Source organism: Pempheris klunzingeri, chromosome 4 (assembly GCF_042242105.1).
Source record: "Pempheris klunzingeri isolate RE-2024b chromosome 4, fPemKlu1.hap1, whole genome shotgun sequence".
NCBI lineage: Eukaryota > Metazoa > Chordata > Actinopteri > Acropomatiformes > Pempheridae > Pempheris > Pempheris klunzingeri.
This window is the reverse complement of record NC_092015.1, coordinates 28,902,618-28,926,784: the sequence shown is the minus strand read 5'-3', so window position 1 is coordinate 28,926,784 and position 24,167 is coordinate 28,902,618. Positions and strand designations below refer to the sequence as shown.

General features: G+C 49.0%; 2 protein-coding genes across 3 annotated transcripts in view; both read left to right on the top strand.

The window, feature by feature from the left end:
- The window catches only part of usp32 (ubiquitin specific peptidase 32), a 53,788-nt gene extending 36,931 nt beyond the window's left edge, over positions 1 to 16,857 (top strand). Inside the window, exons 15-34 of the mRNA XM_070828936.1 lie at positions 266 to 406; positions 1,304 to 1,469; positions 4,080 to 4,237; positions 4,752 to 4,833; positions 4,988 to 5,062; positions 5,324 to 5,462; positions 5,560 to 5,665; positions 5,801 to 5,974; positions 7,695 to 7,869; positions 7,939 to 8,090; positions 8,568 to 8,679; positions 8,785 to 8,984; positions 9,129 to 9,313; positions 9,515 to 9,601; positions 10,932 to 11,052; positions 11,912 to 12,103; positions 12,222 to 12,447; positions 12,669 to 13,096; positions 13,183 to 13,275; positions 13,556 to 16,857. Of these exons, the coding sequence (XP_070685037.1) occupies positions 266 to 406; positions 1,304 to 1,469; positions 4,080 to 4,237; positions 4,752 to 4,833; positions 4,988 to 5,062; positions 5,324 to 5,462; positions 5,560 to 5,665; positions 5,801 to 5,974; positions 7,695 to 7,869; positions 7,939 to 8,090; positions 8,568 to 8,679; positions 8,785 to 8,984; positions 9,129 to 9,313; positions 9,515 to 9,601; positions 10,932 to 11,052; positions 11,912 to 12,103; positions 12,222 to 12,447; positions 12,669 to 13,096; positions 13,183 to 13,275; positions 13,556 to 13,729 (3,186 nt within the window). The 3' untranslated portion in view covers positions 13,730 to 16,857. The remainder of the gene's footprint in view (positions 1 to 265; positions 407 to 1,303; positions 1,470 to 4,079; positions 4,238 to 4,751; positions 4,834 to 4,987; positions 5,063 to 5,323; positions 5,463 to 5,559; positions 5,666 to 5,800; positions 5,975 to 7,694; positions 7,870 to 7,938; positions 8,091 to 8,567; positions 8,680 to 8,784; positions 8,985 to 9,128; positions 9,314 to 9,514; positions 9,602 to 10,931; positions 11,053 to 11,911; positions 12,104 to 12,221; positions 12,448 to 12,668; positions 13,097 to 13,182; positions 13,276 to 13,555) is intronic.
- Positions 16,858 to 18,296: 1,439 nt separating this feature from the next.
- The window catches only part of LOC139200373 (fibroblast growth factor receptor homolog 1), an 11,002-nt gene continuing 5,131 nt past the window's right edge, over positions 18,297 to 24,167 (top strand). For both annotated transcript variants that reach the window (XM_070829653.1, XM_070829652.1), the window contains exons 1-6: positions 18,297 to 18,386; positions 18,736 to 18,829; positions 18,902 to 18,995; positions 19,942 to 20,155; positions 20,489 to 20,627; positions 22,507 to 22,605. In XM_070829653.1, coding sequence (XP_070685754.1) covers positions 18,793 to 18,829; positions 18,902 to 18,995; positions 19,942 to 20,155; positions 20,489 to 20,627; positions 22,507 to 22,605 — 583 coding nt within the window. In that variant the 5' untranslated portion in view covers positions 18,297 to 18,386; positions 18,736 to 18,792. The remainder of the gene's footprint in view (positions 18,387 to 18,735; positions 18,830 to 18,901; positions 18,996 to 19,941; positions 20,156 to 20,488; positions 20,628 to 22,506; positions 22,606 to 24,167) is intronic.

Here is a 24,167-nt window from a genome sequence, read left to right as displayed (position 1 = left end):
TTTTTTCTTCTTCTTTGCTGCTACAGAAGAAATGATCTGAGACTCCCAGTGAGGAGGCACTCCGCCTCTGCTGGCAAAGGCTCTCAGGGACCAGATGGTGCTTCCTTTTTCTTTTGTCTTATCTCTGCATTTAGCTGTAATGATAGCAGGCTGCCAGCCTGTGCGTAGCATTAGGATGCCGTCTCTGTCTATTATCTGTAACTCAAGCAGGCAGAATAGTGTCTTTTGTGCACATGTTTAAAGGCTGACGTCTGTGCCCCTGCAGGCCCCTACGTTAACCATGGAGGGTGGCCGGCTGAAGCGCTCGCTGCAGCTGGCGCCTAGTAGAGACTTTGAGACGGTGCCAGAGCCGGTGTGGCGGGCGCTCTACCACTGGTACGGTGCCAACCTCAGCCTGCCACGACCGGTGAGTGAATACTGCACGCCCGCTAACAGCCAATGGAGCTTACCATAACGGTGATGTAGGACTGGGCCACATTGACACCACGGTAGACGCTAAAGAGCAAAGTATAATTCAGGTTTAATACAACTCAGGTTTTAAATGTAAAGAATTGTCCAACAAACCTTGACTTTGAATAAACTTATAAGGCATCTGCATTGGTGCTGGCTACTCTAATAGTGCACCATGAGAAGGAAAATGTTCCAGAGCTGTGCCATTTTAAAGGTCAACATCCAGGAACCTCAGAGGCTTGACTTGGACTCTTTTGATTTGAGACTCACGTTAAAAAGCAGCTCAGTTTAAAGTCCAGTTACACAACGATTTCACTAAAAAGTAGTCCAGTGGGGCAATAAACGATCAGACGGGACAGGTTAGACAAACTTATCTGGACATGTGATCATGCCCTTTCTTTTCCCCCCAGATCTCATTGGATCTAATTAGATTGTTGACTACAAGCTCAGCTGCCAGACACACAGGACAAGTGGTGTGTGGTCAGTTTAAACTGAAGTCTGTCATTCGACCTCTGGTGCAGAATAAACTGCTGCACAGAGTCTGCTTGAGAAGCTGGGTCTTAGTCCGGCTACACTAAACTCATGGACATGCACTGTCAAAGAAGCCATCTTATAATAATGTCGTATAATAATGGAGCATCATGTGGTAACCATGGTGTGTGTGTGTTAGCAGTTCCTCATGTAAAAGAGAGGGAAACACAGATGGTGTTCAGGACGACCGTCACCAGGCAGCTCTTGGTTCATCTGCATGAACTCTTTGTGAACACGTTACAGACCACAACTAAAAGGACGTAGAGGTTTCCGGGCTGATCCTCTCCTTAAAAGTATAAATCTCTCCCTCCCCCACCTGCAGGTCATCCTGGAGAGCAAGACAGGCCAAGCAGAGCTGGAGCTCTTCCCCCGCTACCTCCTCTTCCTCCGCCAGCAGCCGGCCACGCGCTCCCCCCAGTCCAACATCTGGGTCAATATGGGTATGACCAGCCTGCGAATGTTCCCACCGTATTTACCCCCACCAAGAGGTAACGTAAGCCTGCAGCAAGATCAGAGCAAGCCGTCGAGAAATGCTTCATTGAGCTACCCCGCATCCCCCCCTCTAATCCTCCTAGAGTGGACTGATCCAGCCCCGGCAGTGCTCTGGAGTGGGCTGTGGAATGAACCAGTGGCCCATGAAGGGGACAGACTGCTGATCACTCTAAACGTTTCATAATTCAAACCTTTTCAATCCTCACAGACCGTCCCATCTAAGTATAAGCTTTGACGACACTTGTTCTGGTGCTCTCCTCATCTGCATCGTTAGTGTTCTGAATCTGAACAAAGCAAACTTTGAAAGTGCTGAAATGTGGAAACAGTCTGGGACATGATAATATTGCTGTGCATGTCTGAGCGTGCTGTTAGGATTTGGGTTTTGTACAATTTGGCCTTTTACACCCCTGAAAGCTCCGTCTCACTGTAGCCCTGCTCTCTTTATCTCTCCATCCATCCAACTGTTAAAAAGCAACAGCACACAAAAAAATTGATTTAGACAGACGTCACAGGTAGAGGAAAACACTGCAAATAACTAAAACAGAAGCAAGTAAAGAAACACAAGTCGGCATAAAGATACAGACACACAGAGAGGTCGCACGTACAACATGCTAGTAACTAGTAAAAGGCTAAAGGGCCGTCACCAAGAAAGATAACTGTTAGGATAACGCCGTGATTATCCACACTGGTGAACAATAATCTGGGTCGGCCGCCTAAATGGACATCAGTGTTACTGCTGTAACAAAGAAAGAAAAAGAAAACCAGAAGGTTCACATAAATTCTTCAAAGACGAGAGGAGTCAGGAGAATTCAATCCTCTGTCGTCTTTCAAAAACAAATTTGATTTGTTCTTTCAATTTGATGGAATCCGATTGGCTGTCGTGTTTCTATTTTCATCAAATGTTTCTGAAAGAGATCTCAGCGAGTTGTGCTGTGGAACGTTTTCTTGTTGTTGTGTGGACGGCCTTTAACTCTGGGTTAAAAGCCAACAATCGACTGTCGTATCAGTTTGAAATGTCACCTGGAAGTTTAGTTTCACACTTCTTGCAGCATTGTTCCATTTGCTCGTGTTTTCTGTATCTTCAGCATGTTCTTATGCATATTGGTTGTAGGTGGAGGTAATAATCTGCTTGTGTTTTATTTATTCACTGTTTGCTGTTTTCTTTTTTTTTTCTGAACGTTTTCATCATTGCATGTGTGTTTCCTGAACTTGCAACACAATGAGCTCTCAGCCTTCGTGGTTTTGGACCAAAACAAACGTCCTCTAAGCTTCCTTGGCAGTTTTAAAACTTTTTTCTGTGTGGCCTTCACCATCTGCTTTCCCCCAAACCTGTGCTGCTGGTCACCAGCCAGCCTGCTTGTGTCCAGCTATGTGACAGATGGTGTTTGGAAATACTTGTCAATGCTTTTAAAATGTGTTTAATGGTGGAAGATTCTCAGTTAATCCAACAGCTGGCAGTACAGTAACATGGCCTTCTGTGCTAGTGATCCAAAAATACCCCCAAAACGTGTGCAGCAGACAGATATGACACATGCATTATTAGTAGATGGTATCAGTTGAACATGTGCACACACCCAGCACTGTCTTAAGGCATAAATGAGGCTTCTTTTCCTGCCAAGTCAAGTCAAGTTTTATTCCACTTCAGTCAGTTGTGGTCCGATGCACTCACATTAGATACCCTATGTATAGATCCCTTCGCGCACACAATTATTGAAGCTGGATCTCACTCCAGTGTTTATTATCCTTTTGATTTAATAGACAAGTCTAAAGTGAAAATGCCGCGCTGCAAACAGAAAGCAGATGACACGGCAGAAAGAAAAGACGGACACATTTGCTTCGCTGTAATCAGGTCGGAGATGCCATCAGCACTTGGCATGAGAGCGCCGCTCCAAATCAAGTATCAGGTTTCAGGCCACAGCGCAGACCTGCGTCCCCAGCGGAGCCTCGTGACTCATGCTCTGTCTGAGCAGAGGCTTGTCATCGCTGGGCATTAAGAGCCTCTCTCAGGCATGTGGCCCAATATCTAAAATGAATCTAATTATGCGTCAAATTCAGCAAAATGTCTCCCTGACAGCCCGAGGCAACGGCAGAGCACTGGAACAAGTGGAGGATGGTTCGTTTTGTGGTGTCATTGAATAGAAAAGCTGTGTGGATTGAAAGAAATAACTTTTTGAATCAGACATTAAAATCACATCACATTAATAATTTTGAAATCGGTATCGGTCATGTGAAGCTTTTAAATTTATTTAACAGGACTAATGTGGTTTGTATTTGATTTCATCAATCGAAGTCCACTAAATCCACTAAGTTGATTGACCAATCAAGTTTGCGCTGATTGACAAAAAAAGCCCTTTCTTGCTGCTTCCTTACAACTAATCCTCAGTCACAGAACGCTCTTGTTGGTATCCATCACTTCTTCGTATCTGTGAGCTTGTGCCGAAGCAGAAAGAAGACATTTTCAAACGCACGAGGACTTTAAAATCACAGTTGACGTCCTTCCAGCTGAGAAACTTTCAAATGAACACACACCAAATGTAAAGCAGGTGTGTTCAGATTGTGTTTGTGGGTCAGTTTGAGAATGTTCCCGTCCTCTTTGTGCCTTCCAGCAGGCAGCGTGCCGTCCCCCAACGCTCCTCTGAAGAGGGTGCTGGCCTACACGGGCTGCTTCAGCCGCATGGGCACCATCAAGGACATCCACCTGTACCTGTCCCAGAGACTCCGCATCAAGGAGGAGGACATGAGACTCTGGCTCTACAACAGCGAGGTGGGCTGCAAAGCTGTGCCAACAGCCCCCATGGGTTTGTTTTGTATGAAGTATCAGATGTTTGTCAGAAGGTGATACCTGATAAGGATGAAGGTGGTGGTGGTGGAAGGTGGAGAAGCTCTGATAATGTTTTCATCTAGTTCTGCGTGTACAGCAGCAGCTACAACATGGCCACAGTTTTCTGTCTGTCACAGCATAGTTTTGAGATATGAACCATGTGAGCACAGTTCTGAGACCTTCTGAGATCATCTCAGTTTTGTCCTCACATGATGCATATTCCTAAATAGAATCTCAGCACAGAAAAGGTTTCCACATTTCACTCCCAGTGTGAGCAGTGGGTTCACAAGAGCCCTGCAGCTGACCTTTGCCCCCTACAGGTTACAAGGGCAGGACATGCAGCATGTGATGGTCCTTTTTAGAATGACTCCATCCAGAAGGAGAATTACATAGCAACATTTAGTGCTGATGCATATCTGCCTGTTGGATGAAGCGTTTTCTCCTCTTCGTCCTGCAGAACTACCTCACCCTCCTGGACGATGAGGATCACACACTGGAAAGCCTGAAGATCCAAGATGAGCAGCAGCTGGTTATTGAAGGTGTGAAACGCCTGCCTTTTTCTGCTCCCCACTTAAATAAACTCTCTTCAGACTTGTGCTATAACCAACATTTTACTGGTGATTCTGAATAATGGCACATCAGAGCGGGAGCGAAATGATTTAATCACACAAATCCCCTTCTTGTCCTCTACAGTCAGGAACAAAGACATGAGCTGGCCTGAGGAGATGTCTTTCATTGCCAACAGTAGTAAGATGGACAGACACAAAGGTAAGGCCGGGGGACACGAGGTGATTGGCAGGAGATTACAGACTACCTGTAACTCCATGTGTGTATTAAGTAGATTCCCGTTGGTGCTTCATGTGATGTTCACAGAGGAACTGATACAAACTGACACTGCAGCAGTAACTTGAACAGTTTGTCGCTCAGCAGCAGGAAAAGATACTGAAGTCATTAACGCTGCTTGTTTTGCTCATTTAGTGTTTTTTCTTTTTAAGTCTGACCAGTGTGTGTCTGTGTTTTCCATCCCAGTTCCCACAGAGAAAGGAGCCACTGGCCTCAGTAACCTTGGCAACACCTGCTTCATGAACTCCAGCATCCAGTGTGTGAGCAACACCAAGCCTCTCACAGACTACTTCATCTCAGGACGACACCTCTATGAGCTCAACAGGTGCCGTCCTCACTCTGTCACTTTGGTAGAAATCCAAATCCAAAATCGTCATTCTGAGCTTGTCATTTGAAACTGGCCTGTGTTGGTGCGTTTAAAGGACCAACCCCATCGGGATGCGAGGTCACATGGCCAAGTGCTATGGTGACCTGGTGATGGAGCTGTGGAGCGGGACGCAGAAGAACGTGGCTCCGCTCAAACTCAGGGTAGGCACTTCTGATGCCAGCTGGATCACTGTGTCTGACCTCACGGCTGCAGGAGCACCATCACAAAGTGCCTTTAAGAGTGCTTTTAGAGGTTCTTCAGGAATAACGTTCATCATGTCATTACTTCCTCTCCAGTGGACAATAGCAAAGTACGCCCCGCGCTTCAATGGCTTCCAGCAGCAGGACTCCCAGGAGCTGCTGGCCTTCCTGCTGGACGGTCTCCACGAAGACCTGAACAGAGTCCACGAGAAGCCCTACGTGGAGCTGAAGGACAGCGACGGGCGGCCCGACTGGGAGGTGGCCTCTGAGGTCAGAGATCACACCGCTGATCAAATACTGTTATCTACTAATGAAATTACTGCTCTCACTGAGGCATAATGGGCCAGGAGATGTGTAATCCTTCTCTGAGTCATAACTGAACACCATGCTCACATTTTTAGATGTACTTCCCGAGGATGTTGTTATCTCAGGGATGTGATCGAAGTGCAAACACTGCACGATAAATGAAGCAGCCAAACTAATGACGGACAAACAAAAAGGCAGCAAATGAAGCTAATTAGAAGCTAATTTATTGTTCAGCTTTACTGCTTCCACTTTAAGAGCATTAAGCAAAGAATTGCTTTTTTTTACTGTCATCTGCGGTTTGTACTGTAGGTACATAGACTGGCACCTCTATCCAAACTTGCTGAGCAGTTCAACATGGACACATTAACTGGACAGTGAAAGTTGCTGAAATATGTGCGCAGGGAGTTTGTTTTCTAAAAGAGAAGCCTGGAAAATGAGTTTTGTCAGCTAGAAAACTTGGTTCCCTGTCTCACAGATATATTGGCCCCATGTGGTCATTGTATAACGCACAGGAGCACAGACTTTACTGGCTCAGCTGATCGTGTCCCTTCGTGCTCTCTCACTGCTCACAGCCAGAGTTACAACACAGCTCCTCACGTACATGTTTGTCTGTTTCTGTTGTCAGAGAGCTGAAGGAGCATGAGATAATTATGACCTGTTCTCCAGTCAGCAGTGATACCTGTTTAGGAGGCAAACAATAGTTCCCTCACTGCTGTGATGCTGCTCACATCAGTGTTGCATGATTACACAGTTGTTGGACAAAATCAGCATAAATGCAGGTTAGCAGCAGCACCTGCAGTGTGTGAGCAGCTATAGTAAATAAATCATAGGGAGAAAGCTGTCGCCTTAATTCTGCTGCCACACAGTCCCCAGACTGACTGGGCTTGTTCTGTGTTCCCCGTCCACACTAAAATCCTGGTAGCGTCGACAGTGTCTGTCTCAGCAGCAGCTACGGTGACGGCTCTTTTTATAATAACGCTGTATGAAACGTCGACGTGAACGGGGTTGTTTATAGTGAAGAACCTGCAGCTCCGCTCAGCTTCACACAGCTTTATCGTGAGCATCAGCTCATTGTTGAGCTCGTTCTCAGAAACATGGTGGAGCATTTAGCAGCTATGGATGTGTTAATAAGCAGCTGTTTGGTAACAAGTTCACCATTTAAGCTGCAGAGGAGATAATGTTCAGCGTTCACACCTTGTTTCTGCTGCCCCCAAGTGGCTTCAGTGGGGGCTCTAATATTTAGGACTAAATAAGCAACGATCAAAGTGAAAGTCTGAAAGAGTTTAACACCCACAAACTGTGAGTCTGATCGGATTAGACTGGAAGATTAACATTGTTGTCTGTTTGATTTTAATCAGAAAGTAATAGAAATATATTCACCTCTGATTGATTCAGTTAAAAGCCAAAGAGGGGGAGGAAGTCAGTCATAACTGGAACATCTGAACCCTTCACCCCCTTTAGAGGTAACGAGCCGCCTGGTGTCCTTTCTCAAAGGAGTGGGGGGGGGGGGCGGCGATCAATACCAGTCAGTCCATTCCATCCGCTGCACTCCCCTTTAAACTGGTGTAATGCTGCTGTATTGATGTTTTGTTTGTTGTCTGTATGTCCTGAGGGGACGGATTTGTTGGATTAGTGGTGTGTGATCTCACCTCTGTGTGTGTGTGTGGGCTCCTCCACCCTAAAGGCATGGGAGAACCACCTGCGTAGGAACCGCTCCATCGTGGTGGAACTGTTCCACGGTCAGCTCAAGTCCCAGGTGAAGTGTAAGACGTGCGGACACATCAGCGCTCGCTTCGACCCCTTCAACTTCCTGTCTCTGCCGCTGCCCATGGACAGCTCCATGCATCTGGAGATCACAGGTGAGGAGGCTGCTCGCAGTGAGTCCGTCTCTTCACTGATTCATGTGTGACGCTGTGGTGTGTTTGCAGTCATCAAACTGGACGGCTCCACGCCCGCGCGCTACGGCCTGCGGCTGAACATGGATGAGAAGTACACGGGACTGAAGAAACAGCTGAGCGAGCTGTGCAGCCTGAAGCCTGAGCAGATCCTCCTGGCTGAGGTTCACACCTCCAACATCAAGGTACTCACACTGACGCCACTTTATACCAAATAAAGTCACCGCGGGCCTGTCCCACACAAAGTGTAGCTGCAGTGCAGACAGCGAAAGACATCTTTTTACACAACAAAGTCAAACTAAGCTTAGCAGACCTGCACTAACTTTAGGACCAGCTGTTATTACTATTCAGGCTGCTGTCGTCTCATCACATCTGTAATTTCACCCTGAAACTGTCTGATTGAAGCTCTAAGCAGCTGATTTGTCCTCTATTCAGCCCTCCTGGCAGTCAGGGGAGAAATGTGGTGAGGGGCCTCTGTTGGCCCAGATTATTACCCTATTTCCCAAAACATCGGGGTTACAATTTTCATTTGGTGTTACTGAACAGTCGACAGTTAGACGGAGGCGGCCTGAGCTGATCCAGGACCAGGATCACTTATCTAAAGCCTGATCCACGTCGGCTCCTTCATGCTGCAGTCTGACGTCTGAATCCTTTGTGTTTAGAACTTTCCTCAGGACAACCAGAAGGTCCGTCTGTCTGTCAACGGCTTCCTGTGTGCGTTTGAGGTCCCGGTGCCCGGCTCACCCACGTCCCTGAGCTCCCCCACGCTGACCGGTGAGCCTCTTCACTCTCACTGTGTGTCTTCACCTCATCAGTCAGGACCTCTCTGAATGCGCTCTCATCCCTTCTCCTCCTTTCCTCCCCCCTTTCCTTGATCAGACATCACCCCCGTAGCCAACGGCTCTGCTGCTAACGGAGACCTGGGCAACAAGCCCGTCCTCATCCCCAACGGTGGGCCCAGCACCATGGTGCCCTGCAACCCAGACACGCCCCTGGCCAACGGGCTCGCCAACGGGCACATCACCCCGGTGCTGGAGAGCCCCTTCATTGGATACATCATCGCCATGCACAGAAAGATGGTGAGAACAAAAACAACCTGCTGCCCGTGGTTTAGGATAGTAGATAGGAAAGTAAAGTGATCCTTAAACAGTCACTGTTTCTACAAACGACGTGCTCGTGTCCCAGCTGCTGAGGTAACTTTCTGGCCGCCGTTGTCCCCTCAGATGCGTACGGAGCTGTACTTCTTGTCATCACAGAAGAACCGCCCCAGTCTGTTCGGCATGCCGCTCATAGTTCCCTGCACCGTCCACACCAGTAAGAAGGACCTGTACGACGCCGTCTGGATCCAAGTGTCCCGACTGGCCAGCCCACTGCCCCCGCAGGAGGCCAGCAACCACGCACAGGACTGGTAGGCTGAAAGACTTCTCCTCTCACCCAACAGTTTTTATAGGCTAGCAGCGTCCCCCTGCCCCCCCAGTGTCTTTGTACTGAACTTTCAAAGCAGTCGAGACGATGAGGTTTGAGGTTTGAGACGATGACGTCCACACCGAGCAGAGCAGAGCAGGAGGAACACGACTCATGAGGCTTCTTTTCCTTCTTTAACCTGCAGTGACGACAGCATGGGCTACCAGTACCCCTTCACTTTACGGGTCGTGGGCAAGGACGGCAACTCATGTGCCTGGTGTCCCTGGTACAGGTAAGGCACACACACGTCTCAAAGTAGGGAGTAATGTATCAGGTAGTATTATAAGATTAATGTATGTCATTCGTTTAGAGCTTGTATGTAATGAAAAAAATTAAGATCCCAATATTAAATGTAAATTAATCTTTTGTTTTTTTGCTTTAAACTGGAAATAATGTGTCTGTCTGTGTGTCTGTGTCTGTGTGTGTGTCTGTGTGTGTGTCTGTGTGTGTCTGTCTGTCTGTGTCTGTCTGTGTGTGTCTGTGTGTGTCTGTGTCTGTGTCTGTGTGTGTGTGTCTGTGTCTGTGTGTGTCTGTGTGTGTCTGTGTGTGTCTGTGTGTGTGTGTGTGTGTGTGTGTGTGTGTGTCTGTGTGTGTGTCTGTGTGTGTGTCTGTGTGTGTCTGTCTGTCTGTGTCTGTCTGTGTCTGTCTGTGTGTGTCTGTGTGTGTCTGTGTCTGTGTCTGTGTGTGTGTGTCTGTGTCTGTGTGTGTCTGTGTGTGTCTGTGTGTGTGTGTGTGTGTGTGTGTGTGTGTGTCTGTGTGTGTCTGTGTGTGTGTCTGTCTCTGTCTGTCTGTGTGTGTCTGTCTCTGTCTGTCTGTGTGTGTCTGTCTCTGTCTGTGTGTGTCTGTGTGTGTGTGTGTGTCTGTGTGTGTGTCTGTGTGTGTGTGTGTGTCTGTCTCTGTCTGTCTGTGTGTGTCTCTCTGTCTGTGTGTGTGTGTGTCTGTGTCTGTGTGTGTCTGTCTGTGTGTGTCTGTCTGTGTCTGTGTGTGTCTGTGTCTGTGTGTGTCTGTGTGTGTGTCTGTGTGTGTCTGTGTGTGTGTCTGTGTGTGTGTGTGTCTGTGTCTGTGTGTCTGTGTGTGTCTGTCTGTGTGTGTCTGTCTGTGTCTGTGTGTGTCTGTGTCTGTGTGTGTCTGTGTGTGTGTGTCTGTGTGTGTCTGTGTGTGTGTGTGTGTGTGTGTGTGTCTGTGTGTGTGTGTCTGTGTGTGTCTGTGTGTGTCTGTGTGTGTCTGTGTGTGTGTCTGTGTGTGTCTGTGTGTGTCTGTGTGTGTGTCTGTGTCTGTGTGTGTCTGTGTGTGTGTGTCTGTGTGTGTCTGTGTGTGTGTCTGTGTGTGTGTGTGTGTGTGTGTGTCTGTGTGTGTCTGTGTCTGTGTCTGTGTCTGTGTGTGTGTGTGTGTGTGTGTCTGTGTGTGTCTGTGTGTGTCTGTGTGTGTGTCTGTGTGTGTCTGTGTCTGTGTCTGTGTGTGTGTCTGTGTGTGTGTGTGTGTGTGTCTGTGTGTGTCTGTGTGTGTCTGTGTGTGTCTGTGTGTGTGTCTGTGTGTGTGTGTGTCTATGTGTGTGTCTCCAGGTTCTGTCGGGGTTGTACTATAGAGTGTACAGAGGACCGAGCCTCTGTAGGAAATGCTTACATAGCTGTGGACTGGGACCCTACAGCCCTGCACCTCCGCTACCAGACCTCCCAGGAGAGGGTAAAACACACACACACACACACACACACACACACTGTCCAAGGCCATCAGATAAGGTCGCCCCTGACAAAGTTACATATGGAGCAGTAGAAAGTAAATATCTGTGTGTGTGCTTCCCTTTTTTTCCTGTGCTGTCTGTGAACTGTAGCATCACCTCAGGACACCAGCTATGAGTGTGTACCACTGTTATCATCAGCTGTCCACCTCATCAGAAAGAAAATGGCTCCATCCTTAACTCCATATTTTACTTTGCTCCTTTTTTCTTTCCCTCGTTGTAAAATCAGCCTCTGACACTAACTGGCATTGGAGGATATCAAGTGTTTGTCACCAGCCCCAGTTTTTAGTTTTATGCCCCCTGTCCTGGAGCTGACACTTACAGACAAACATGATAAATATTTGAGTTACCAGTGAGCTGCTTAGTGCTCCGTTCAGGCGGCTAAATAACGGCTCCAGGACCCCTGGGACCTGTGAACGGTGCCACCAAAGCTGTCATGTTCCTTCAGCTGGTTTGTGTACACAGGTAAAGTTTTGTGCTCTAAGTATTGTGGTGTGTGTCATTCCGCGTTTTTCTCAGTTGATTTATTATTTATATATATTTAAACTGCTGCTTCAGCAGCAGCTTGATAACAGAACTAGCATTCAGTTGTTGAATGATTGGTGGAAAGTTCCCAACATAACTGATTCAGGAAAGTACGCAGGCTTGGGCGTCTGAATAGACATGAGGTGGTGTGAGGCGCTCTCCTCTGAGAAACTGTTCTGTCAGGAAGCTCCTTTCCAGAGCGCCTGCAGCTGCTCCTGGTTGTGACAAAGAGCAGGACTCACCCCGTCCACCACCCTCACCGCCGTGCTCTCCTTGCAGATTGTGGAGGAGCACTGCAGTGTGGAGCAGTCCCGCCGGGCCCAGGCCGAGCCCATCAGCCTGGACAGCTGTCTGAAGGCCTTCACCAGCGAGGAGGAGCTGGGCGAGGACGAGCTCTACTACTGCTCCAAGTGCAAGACGCACCGGCTGGCCACTAAGAAGCTGGACCTCTGGAGGCTGCCGCCCATCCTGGTCAGTGCCACCCCTCTGAGCTGAGCTCTGTTCTCACAGGGACACTTCCTGTGGGTGCAGCTCTGCATGTCAGGATGTTTACTGTAAGAACAGCGCAGACTGTGATTCTCTTCTTCAGATTGTCCACCTGAAGCGCTTCCAGTTCGTGAACGGTCGCTGGATCAAGTCCCAGAAGATTGTCAAGTTCCCGCAGGAGAATTTCGACCCCAGCGCCTTCCTGGCCCCCAGAGACCTGGAGCAGCACTGCCTCCACTCTCGCAGCGAGAGCGAGGATCTGCTGAGGGTGGGAGAGGACAACCTATCCTCCATCTCCGCCCCTGCTGGCTTCTGCAACCTCCCCAAAGGTACCACATGTAGATTTAAGCCTGATATTTCCTCCCTGCGAGAAGTTCACTGAGACCTAAACCACATTTTTAAAGAGACGCTTGTGTTGGTCCTTTGCTTTGTGCCTGATGACTAAGATGGTGACAGCATGTGAGACCAAACTGACTGAAGTAGAAGTGAGCAGAGCAGCTACAGGCCCAGCTGTACAGGAAGTCTACTTAAACGTGTGGTTTCCCCACAGCCTCCCCTGCCTCTAGCAGGAAATCGGCACCTTCTCTCAGCCGGACCGGCAGCCCCTCCGGCAGCCCAAAGACCAGCAGCGGGGGCCGCAGGCCAGGCCGGCTACGCCTGCCTCAGCTGGGCAGCAGACACCGCCTCTCCAACAGCAAAGAGAACCTGGATGGAGCCGCCAATCCAGAGGCTGAGCTACGGGACGGTGCGCCGCAGGCGGACACGGAGGGGAGCGCGGCGTCGGAGGTGATCGCATCAGAGTCGTCGGGCGGCACCGAGGCGTCCAGCAGCCACTGCGACGTGGTCCTGGTGAACGGCGACAGCAACGGGCTGAGCTCAGACTGCAGCACGGAGAGCAGCATGGACCCCGACAGCTTGCTGCTGCAGCACAGAGACAACATGTGTCTGGACGCCATCTACAACCTCTATGCAATATCAGTAAGTCCCACACATCCGTCACTGCCACACAAGCGGCTCTGACAGAGTCCCTCAGTCTGAAGTGTGTCTGTGCTTCGTCTCGTCAGTGCCATTCAGGAATCATGGGAGGAGGCCACTATGTGACGTATGCCAAAAACCCCAACGAGAAATGGTACTGTTACAACGACAGCAGCTGTAAGGTGAGACACCGGGACGCCTCACTCTGTTCTGACCATTACCACAGAAAACTGGCCAAACACTCATTGTTTTAATCACGTTGAATCAGAGTAACCGACCCCTGCTGAGTGGGCCGAGGAGGCACATTACCTTAGTTACTGAGGTCATCAGATCTGCCGGCGACCAACAGAGTCAGCAGCACCACACTCACTGTTTAACTCTGTCTCATGCAGGAACAACGTGTGTGTGTCTGTGTGTGTGTGTGTGTGTGTGTGTGTGTGTGTGTGTTCTAATTTCCTCCAGGAGGTGCACTCTGAGGAGATCGACACCGACTCAGCCTACATCCTCTTCTACGAGCAGCAGGGAGTCGACTACTCCCAGTTCCTGCCAAAGATCGATGGAAAGAAGATGGCCGACACCAGTAGCATGGACGAAGACTTTGAGTCTGACTACAAGAAGTACTGTGTCCTCCAGTGATGGCACCTCGTCTTCCAGCCATCAGCCAGCACTACACCTGCTCTCTGCTCCTCCTCCTCCTCCTCCTCCTCCTCCTCTTCCTCCTCCTCCTGCTGCTCGGAGCAGGAGGCGCCAGACGTTCAGCTCACTCTGAAGAACTCTCACAAACTGACTGCAGTCAGACTCTGGTCTCTGTCTTTAGGGATGCGTCGCAGCACTTTCCTCACTTGATCACAAGCATGGATTCGTGCAAAGGTTTGCCAAGACAACAGGAAGCCCTGGTGGAAGCACTAAACTGGTGCACTTTGCTGAGCCCAACAAACAAAGCCCTACCCCCTCCCTCGAGTGAACAGCCCTCGCCATAACATCCATGTAACATACACGTGCATACTAACGCATCTCTGAATGTACGCCAGTGTGGCCGGGTCATGAGGCGACGCCGCTTTGTTACTGTGTATTTATCACTTGTGATGTGAGGTGTTTTCTACCTGGAGTCACCGTGTGGTCTGAGCCTGGATGTGTTTGGTACCTGAAGGAGAAACGACGAGAGCACCCAGTGAACTCCAGGTGTGAATGTGAGGCCAATGGTTGGACACAGATTTGAGTTTTAAATGCTAAGTTTGAACGCAGCCCCAGAGTCGGTGTCGGTGTCACATGTGACGCCGCAGGTCGACACGATGTCGACGTTTGGTATCTAGTGTATTATTGGATACTGTGACAAGCTTTTAAAAAAAGGTTCTCCAAAGGTTTTATTAGCGTTAGTGTCACTAGGGAGACATAAGTCATGCGCTACCTCATCGCTTCACGCAGTCTGTCGGCCAACTGTACCCTTAGAGTCTGTGACAGTATTAATGAGAAGAATAATAATGATGAAATGCTTCCTTCCAGTGTAGGAGTCATGGTACACACATTTCAGGAACCCCCCCTCCTAGAAACACCCCCTCCCCTCCTGTAGGACTCTCACACAGGTCCTGATGTGGACATGAAATCAGGCATTTTTGCCAAAACTGTGTTTTATCCCACAGCTGCCAAATATCAGTTGTGATTAGTGCAATTTTGCCCTGTGAGTGTGAGTGTGTGTGAGTGAGTGTGTGTGAGTGAGTGTGAGTGTGAGTGTGTGTATTCGGTGTGGATCTGGGTTTGTGCAGGACAGGGTGCCATGATTTCAGAACAGAGACGCTTCAAGAATAACACACAGTGTATGTTTAATACTTGTTTTGCATTCTGAGGCATTGTTTTATAAAAGATTTATTTTATTGTTGTGATTTTTCTTTCCTAAAGCTCCAGATCAGGAACGGATGTTTCTGTAAAGCGACACCCGGAGGGGTCCGGCGTATCTCTACAGCGCTGTTGCAGCGTGCACCTTTTACCTGCTGCGATTCTCAGCTGCTGACATTCAAACTCCTCCGTTAAACTAACGCTCTCACGCTGCAGGAAACATCTCAACACATTACTGATTTTACCACCGTTTTAACGCTGCCATAAACGCAGCGCTCACACACACTGTATGGTTTCCAGCGGCGCCCTGCTAAATATCCGTGGAGACCTCAGTAACACTTGTGTTTTTTTGGGTCTCACAGCTGGATTACCAACCGATCTGCCAGGAGCCCACTGCTAATCTGATAAACGGCTCATTAGTTTGGTGACGTGCACCTTTAAACCTGTAGTCTCTGTGTGATCAGGGGGCCCCGTGTCACCGTCTAGTCTTTGTGTTTTACATGTATTAGACGTATCCGGTGCACATTCACCATAAAGTCACTTGTAAAATACGATGACGCTCTGTACTACAGGGTGAAGGTCACAGCCCCCCCGGTGGGTTTAATTGGCCTCAGTAGGTCCCAAAGACTCCTTTGGAAAGACCTGTGCAGTCTAGTGTTACCAAAACGAGTGTCCCCAGAATCAGACCCAACAGGACCCAGACCTCCTGATATCTGGACCCCCTGATATCAGGACCAGGACTCTGCTTTGTGAGGGCTGCAGTGTGTCTGTATGGACTTGACCTTCAGATGATCGTTTATTTTCTGTGTTTTGAGTCTAAACGTGGTTTCCTGTGAGTCCTGAATTCTGGTTGTCGTTTGTTCTGGAGGTTTTTTCTCCCTGATGTGGCTCTTGAGGTTAGTTTGACCCGTGTTGTCCTGAGCCCGGCGGCGGAGCTGTGTGTCTGGCGTGCAGCGGCGTGTGTGGAGCTCCTCCTGCGCCGGGCTCGGTCTAATCACTGTGAGCAGACTCCCCACTTTGTCTTCTAGATGACAGGAGACGGACCTCTGTGTCCGCCCCTCTTTTAGCTGCTGTATTCATGAGGAGAGGGCGTCGTCTTGGATGTATTCAGAGAGATTTGTCACTGAATGGAACTTTGTTTTCCTTTGTGGAGTACGTTTGTTGAGAGAATGGAAATGTGCAGATGAGTGCTGTTTATGTTTGCTTGCTCAGCTCTTTTTTTTTTTCTTTCCCGTGTGTGAAACCTCGCCACGTGGCTCAGAGGGAGCGTTTCCCTGAGGATTCGTCTGTCCAGAGCCCAGTTTGCAACGTTAGCTTCATTTAAAGGTGCAATAGTCAACTTTTTTTTGTTTTTGGCTGTGAATGTTCCCTCACAGACTGCTCGTGTGGCGCCACGTTCACCACACCTGTAGCAAGAATCCAGTTTAAAGTTGGGGTTAATTTCAGCACAATTTTCTGTAAACCAGGAACAAAAACTTTCTGCCCAAAAAAGCTGAACTTTGATGCTGAAATTGGGCAAACACAGATCCTGTGAAGCACAGGGAGAATATCTGAGCCCCCCCCCTCCTCCTCCAGCAGATGCCCCGCCCACCTGGTCCCACCCCCCCACACACCTGGCCCCCCCCCCAGAAGAAGTTGGGTCAGCAGGCAGTGCAACCTACTACTGAGCTGTCTGCGTGTCTGTAGCCTCTTTTTATTTAAGTTCACTTCTGAACCAGTCGTTAATTTAAAGAACTTTTTTTGTAACGTGTTTGTTGAAAGAAAGTGACATTGCACTGACATGAAAACATGTACATAGAAAAATGTGTTTTGTAAATAAGCCAATGAGAACTATGTATTTGAATATGAATTGTACAAAATACTGTACTTGTAGTTGTATATGGAGTGATACCGTTGATCTGTAACAAAATACCCAAGCAACAAATTAAATTCTGCAGACGACACCAGACTGAAGCTCGTCTTTATTTGTGTTCTGGCGTCAGATGTTCATGGTCCCCACAGGATGAGCTCTAATTCACACGACATTATAACTGCGTTTGGAAGCTTGATCGCTGCTGTGCCTCAGCTGCTAACACGGCCGTGAACTCTTCAGCCTTCTCGTCATCCTCCCTCCTTATTGGAAACTATCATGCTCTGCTGCTGCAGATGAACGCAGTAACCACACGCAGGGTCTCTGCAGAAAGAACCTCCCCAAAGTCAGCCCTGCAGCTGAGACAGGCCTCTGTCCTGTGAAGGCGCTCTTCCTCTTCACCTCTCGTCTGATCCTGACTGACGTGGTCGGCCTCGGTTTGGACGGTCACCATCCTGCAGTCAATCCCTGACTCACACTTCTCAGGTACTTGGACTTTGCTTGGTTGTTTCCATTTCATAGGAATTAATTAGTCTTTAAAACGTCTGTGGACCAAAAGCAAATCTTCTACTTTTTAACTGTATGTGTGTATAAATCCTTTATTTAACCAGGTAAAATGTCTGATTGAGTTTAAAAGCTCTTTTCCAGGAGACACGTGGCCAAGAAGGCAGCACTGACACACACACACACACACACACACACACACACACACACACACACAAACAGAAAGACGTTTAAATGATTGGCTTCATGAGGAGGAAGAGGGCACACACATATTTTTTCAAACTCAGACTCATCGGCCTTGGCTCATATTGATGAGTCTGAGTTTGAAAAAATGATGAATGGTGTAATTTTTCTTATAAAGATCATGAAAACGGATGAAATCGGGTCCACAAACCTGAACACCATACGAGGGTTATCGGCCTGTAGAAGTGAAGCACTGTTAGAGCAAATTAAACAACCACAACGACACCAAACAGATCATAAATCAGGTAAAGTTCACTCCAGCTACGACATTAAACGGCCTCAGTGGTTATGATCCACTGGTAAAATATCTAAACATGGACATGGATCCACTTTCAGAGTATTTCTACGTGGTTTTACTGCTGTTTCTTACAGGAGTAAAATATCTGAATGATTCAGTGGTGAATCAAAATGTGGTTTAAAAATGTCTGGAAGAAAAATCTATTCACTATTTCCTTTTTTCTCTTCACAGTTTATCACATGAATTCAGAGTACTTCTGAAGTTTTTGGATCCAACAACAGAGTTCATGAGCCTCATTTTACATTTCAGTTCCACCGAGGACCTTCAGACTCACTTTGCGTCCTCCTGTTCCCACTAAAGTCTTTGCTTTTGGCTGATATGACCGTAGTTCGTCTCTCAGCCTGCTGACGCTGGTGCACAACATCAGGTAGTGTGACACAAAGTGTCACTGAGCTCACACCACCTGCTGCTTCTGTTCATTTCCTCTGCTTGTGTTGTGGTCGACGCTCGATCACGCGGCTCAGACGGGCTGCAGGGTGACTGCGGCGTCTTCAGGCAGAATAAACTCAGAAGTGAGCGAAGAGCTGCAGCTGCTGTCCGTCAGGATGGTGTTCACCAGAACACAGGTAAGACCGCTTCATACAGAGGTGTTTAATATGCATGTCTGAGGAGGCTGTGGGGGTTCGATCCCCAGCTCCTATGGGTCAACGTGTCGAAGTGTCCTTGGGCAAGACTTCAGAGTGTGAGTGTGTGTGAACAGTCTCCTCCAACTTAGAGTCCTCCCGTATGAATGATGTGATGTAAAAGAGCTTTGAGTGGTTGAAATGACGAGAAAGGAGAAATACAAATACAGACCACTCACCATTTAATGAGCCTCCTCCTGTTGGCTCTTGCTGTTTTTGGCCTTGAGCCTCCTCTTCCTCCTCATGAAGCCAATCATTTAAACGTCCTTCTGTTTGATCTGTTTATTTTGAGCGCCAGACTGAGGCGATGATCTTTGGCTGAACTCGTCGGTGCTGAGCTGATGACACAATGACCTCTAACTCCACCGCTGAAGACGTTTGCTCAGGTGAGGCTTCCACCCAGCCGTGACCACACCGCGAGAACATGCCGACTGTTTGTGTCCTGTTGGCTCTTTCAGGTCGGCCCCTGGACCCGCTGGCCTGCGTCCTCATCGGGACCTTCTCCTTCACCACCCTGCTCTTCGGGCTGCTGGCGGTCCTGTGCCTCAGGAGGTAAGACGGCCTCAAGCGATCTCACAAGGAATCTACCAGATCTCATCTCGGTGTCGTTTCAGGGAGAGACTTTTCAGGCCTGAGCTTGTTTGGCAGGTTACAGCTCAGGCGGAGCATTAATGGTGTCTCCTTACCTTTAGAGTGTCCTAATAAGCCATCATTGGGGCTTTCAGTCATGCCTGTGGCTTTCTTGTCATTTTAAAATGTCTGTGAAAGTGGCGTCAAATATGAATTTCTGCAGAAATCCACCACAGGCCGACCGCAGGGCACTTATGTTTGACCAGACTGTGTCGCTCTGGTGGTGCAGAAAAGCGAACGGAGCATTTTACCTGTTATTTCCTCTCAGCGTTACACTCTTTGTTCTATTGTCTTTGCCCTTCTGAGCTAAAGATAAACCAGTGAGAACTTTCTTTGAGATCAGGCTCAACATCACTGCGAGCCCCCCCCACCCCCCCTCTCTGCACACAGCAGTTCTCTTATGTTTGCTTTAGATGCACTCACCTTTATTTTACACCCTGCAACACTTCCACACACCCAAGTACCAACTGACTGATGTTTGCACACATCTAGTCAAACAACTGTGTGTTTCTGTAAAGAAATATGATTGTTTTCCCTCCTTCACTTGTGGCCTCAGCACCGGATTGTAAAAGCCACAGGCAGACTGAGAGTTTTGGTTTTGAGTGAAGTGTCTCGACAACTGCCCTGAAATGTAGCTGCTCATAGGGCTCACAGAGCTGCGAGCATGACTGTAGGCTCTTGTTTCACTTTCATTTCAGGTGAGAAATAGAAGATGTTTTCTCCCTGGGTTCCTGGTGACACTGGTTCTCCAGCCCTCTGTTCTTTTCACCTTCTCCAACTTTTTCTCTGATCAACATGTTCCAGCTGCCTGAGCTTTAGCCGGACTCTTTCCTTCACTGTTTGGTGTTTTGCGCTCCTTTTCTTGCAGATATCGCTCCATGGTCCAGACCATTAGAGAGCTGCGGGGGGGCAAGTTGTTGCTGGATGCTGTTCCTCAGCTGGATGCTCCCATCAGGCCTGTGAGGCTGCAAGCGATGCAAGAGGAGGAGGAGGAGGAGGAGGTGCCTCTTCCCCAAATAGCCCTGCAGCAGAGCAGCACGGTCAGGTCGTCCTCCAGGAGGCTGTGGAAAGGCCTGCAGCAGGTACCGCTGACGCTCCGCCGCCCTCCTGCCTTCACAGGACACACAGAGAGGCGTTTCAGGCTCTCAGATATTTGACCTATTTCAGGGGAGCTTGATTTCCGTTAGCTGAAGATGCAGCAGAGGAAATCTGACATGCAAGATCAGCTAAACCTGTGGATCAGCAGGGTCAGTGGTGCTCGTGTCTCTGCTGTGTCAAAGACATTCAAAGTGCAGCCCCAGTTAGAGCCTGGTGGGACACCGGGGACAAAAATGAGAGTCTGACTTTGACCTGGACGTTGTTGGTTTGCATGTCCTCTCAGTCTCCATAGTCACCTCTCATGGCATCTGTTCAAGGATCCCCGGTTTACCAAGTCGGACCTGAACCTGCTGCAGCTGATCAAAGCGGGGAAGGAGGGCGTCTTCTACCAGGCCAGGATGTCCAGAGGGACGTGCAAAGGCCACAACATGTTCACCTGCAAGATCAGCAAGGAAGGTACACGCTTCTGTGGGAGGTTCACACCTGCGAGTGTTTCTCTGGGCAGAAATAATCAGTCAGTCAGTTGTTGAGATGACAGTTAAGGTGCAGAGGCAGAGAGCCACGATTTCTCTGGCCCCAGTAAGTCATTAGAGGGGTGTGAACACAGTCATGCCAAGAATGTCACTGATCATGTAACACAGTCTCTCTGCCAGTGACTGAAAACGCTGCATCAGATCGGTCCAAATGATCCAAGTGTCACAGTTCGGATGGAACAACGTGGTTCTCCGTCAGAAGGGATTCAGGCTACAGCACGGCTCCCGTGTCAATATGTGCATCATTTTACAAGACATATGACAACATTTACCTTGTATGCTAGAGAGACTTCTGTGTTTAATGTGCCCTGCTCTCAAACCTTTTCCTTCCCTAAACTTGACCTAATAGTTGTTTTTGTGCCTAAACCTAACCAGGCTGAGACTGAAAACTCAGAATATTAAATCAAACTAAAGGACAGCGAGTTCTGAACTTGGATTGATCAGTTGGAGTCAGACTTGTCCGCTGGGTCTGTAGCTGTTCACAGAGTGATGAGATATCAGAGTTGTATCACAGCTCACATGCGAAATGTTTTAACGTTGGTTTCTTGCCGTTTTTGGCCGCATGATAAATTTAGGGAGTCGGTGACATAAGAAATGCTTCTGTTCAGGGTGTTGATGCTGTGGTGAGAAAGTGTGAAGGAAAACATGAAGCTCAAAGCTCTCGGCCCACCTCTGCTTCCTACATGCTTGTTTTCATATGTGACCTCAGAGGCGTTCTCAGTGCTGCCACAGGTCTGACATTTCACTTCTTTTGTCGCGCTCGGTACTCTGCATATGTGAGGGGGTGTGTACATGTAAATATGCAAAAGAAGACGAGATGGAGGACTGCGTGAAGGTGGGAGAAAATGGCCCCCAGACCCCCCCGGTGTGTGGGTCAGAGGCAGACAAAGGAAAGCTACGTGCCGTAGCTGTTAGCTTAGCTTGGTCTCTCAGTCGAGGCCTGTTGTAAACTGTGTGTGTGTGTGTGTGTGAGTGTGTAGATGAAGGTGCAGGTTAGGAGAGGATGGATAGAGGCATGCACGTTAAAGGGTCAGTTCACCCAAATCACACAGCAGCATGTTTTGTCTCTCAACCCTAGAGGGACTCTGTGTACCTCCTGCACCCCCGTCACTGATAAAGGTTCATTTGTGGTGCTCACAGCATTAAAACTTTAGATTTTAAACATTCAACAGCAACTGTTCTTCCCAGAAACAGCGTCCCTGTTGTGGACTACTGCTCCAGTACTTCAATATCCAAGATATCCGTCTGTGAAGCTCAGGGACAGACGTCTCAGAATCTGGGCACCAAACCAGCTGCACGTCTCAACACCAACAGGATAATTATCATCTTACTATTCATTATAATTAATAATAAGTATCATCTTACTGTTAATTATAATTAATAATAATTATCATCTTACTGTTCATTATAATTAATAATAATTATCACCTTACTGTTAATTATAATTAATAATAATTGTCAACAGCTGACAGTGACGTTTTTAACGGGTGCAAATGAAGTATTTTTCCAATATCAGAACTTGCAACTACATATATATTATTGAACAGTGATTAACCGTCAGTAGACAAAAGGATGTCAGGTGAAGCAAACACACAGTGAATCAGGGGACCTGAGGGACCTGATGAACTATTACAGCGATTCAAACTAGTTTCAGGTCCTATTTTTATTAACCATCGCTCACAATGTCAAGACGTCCAGCTGAAGTGACGTTCACATTTCAGATTTCAGTGGTCATGAACTGGAGTTATTTAACTTCTGAGTCAGAGCTGTGGCTTCATTTACTCTGTTTGTTTTTTCTTCAGGCGTCCGTCCCAAGCATGTGGACACAGAGGTGTCCATCATGAGGAAACTGGGTCAACACAAGAACATCCTCCAGCTACTGGACTGGAACACCACTGAGGGTGAGAGACACTTAACCACTGTCCTCTCCTCTCCTCTCCTCTCCTCTCCTCTCCTGTCCTCTCCTCTCCTGTCCTCTCCTCTCCTCTCCTCTCCTCTCCTCTCCTCTCCTCTCCTCTCCTGTCCTCTCCTCTCCTGTCCTCTCCTCTCCTCTCCTGTCCTCTCCTGTCCTCTCCTCTCCTCTCCTCTCCTGTCCTCTCCTCTCCTCTCCTCTCCTCTCCTCTCCTCTCCTCTCCTCTCCTGTCCTCTCCTCTCCTCTCCTCTCCTGTCCTGTCCTGTCCTCTCCTCTCCTCTCCTCTCCTCTCCTGTCCTCTCCTCTCCTGTCCTGTCCTGTCCTCTCCTGTCCTGTCCTCTCCTCTCCTCTCCTCTCCTCTCCTCTCCTCTCCTGTCCTCTCCTCTCCTCTCCTCTCCTCTCCTCTCCTGTCCTCTCCTCTCCTCTCCTCTCCTCTCCTCTCCTCTCCTCTCCTGTCCTGTCCTATCCTGTCCTCTCCTCTCCTCTCCTCTCCTCTCCTCTCCTCTCCTCTCCTCTCCTCTCCTGTCCTGTCCTATCCTGTCCTCTCCTCTCCTCTCCTCTCCTCTCCTCTCCTCTCCTCTCCTGTCCTCTCCTCTCCTGTCCTCTCCTCTCCTCTCCTCTCCTGTCCTCTCCTCTCCTCTCCTCTCCTCTCCTGTCCTCTCCTATCCTGTCCTCTCCTCTCCTCTCCTCTCCTCTCCTCTCCTCTCCTCTCCTCTCCTCTCCTGTCCTGTCCTCTCCTCTCCTCTCCTCTCCTCTCCTGTCCTCTCCTCTCCTGTCCTGTCCTCTCCTCTCCTCTCCTCTCCTCTCCTGTCCTGTCCTCTCCTCTCCTCTCCTGTCCTCTCCTCTCCTGTCCTCTCCTGTCCTCTCCTCTCCTCTCCTGTCCTGTCCTCTCCTCTCCTGTCCTCTCCTCTCCTCTCCTGTCCTGTCCTCTCCTCTCCTCTCCTCTCCTCTCCTCTCCTCTCCTGTCCTCTCCTGTCCTCTCCTGTCCTGTCCTCTCCTATCCTCTCCTGTCCTCTCCTCTCCTCTCCTCTCCTCTCCTGTCCTGTCCTCTCCTCTCCTCTCCTCTCCTCTCCTCTCCTCTCCTCTCCTCTCCTGTCCTGTCCTCTCCTCTCCTCTCCTCTCCTCTCCTGTCCTCTCCTCTCCTGTCCTGTCCTCTCCTGTCCTGTCCTCTCCTCTCCTCTCCTCTCCTCTCCTCTCCTCTCCTCTCCTGTCCTGTCCTCTCCTATCCTCTCCTGTCCTCTCCTCTCCTCTCCTCTCCTCTCCTGTCCTGTCCTCTCCTCTCCTCTCCTCTCCTCTCCTCTCCTCTCCTCTCCTGTCCTGTCCTCTCCTCTCCTCTCCTCTCCTCTCCTGTCCTCTCCTCTCCTGTCCTCTCCTGTCCTGTCCTGTCCTCTCCTCTCCTCTCCTCTCCTCTCCTCTCCTGTCCTGTCCTCTCCTCTCCTCTCCTCTCCTCTCCTGTCCTCTCCTCTCCTGTCCTGTCCTCTCCTGTCCTGTCCTCTCCTCTCCTCTCCTCTCCTCTCCTCTCCTGTCCTCTCCTCTCCTGTCCTCTCCTGT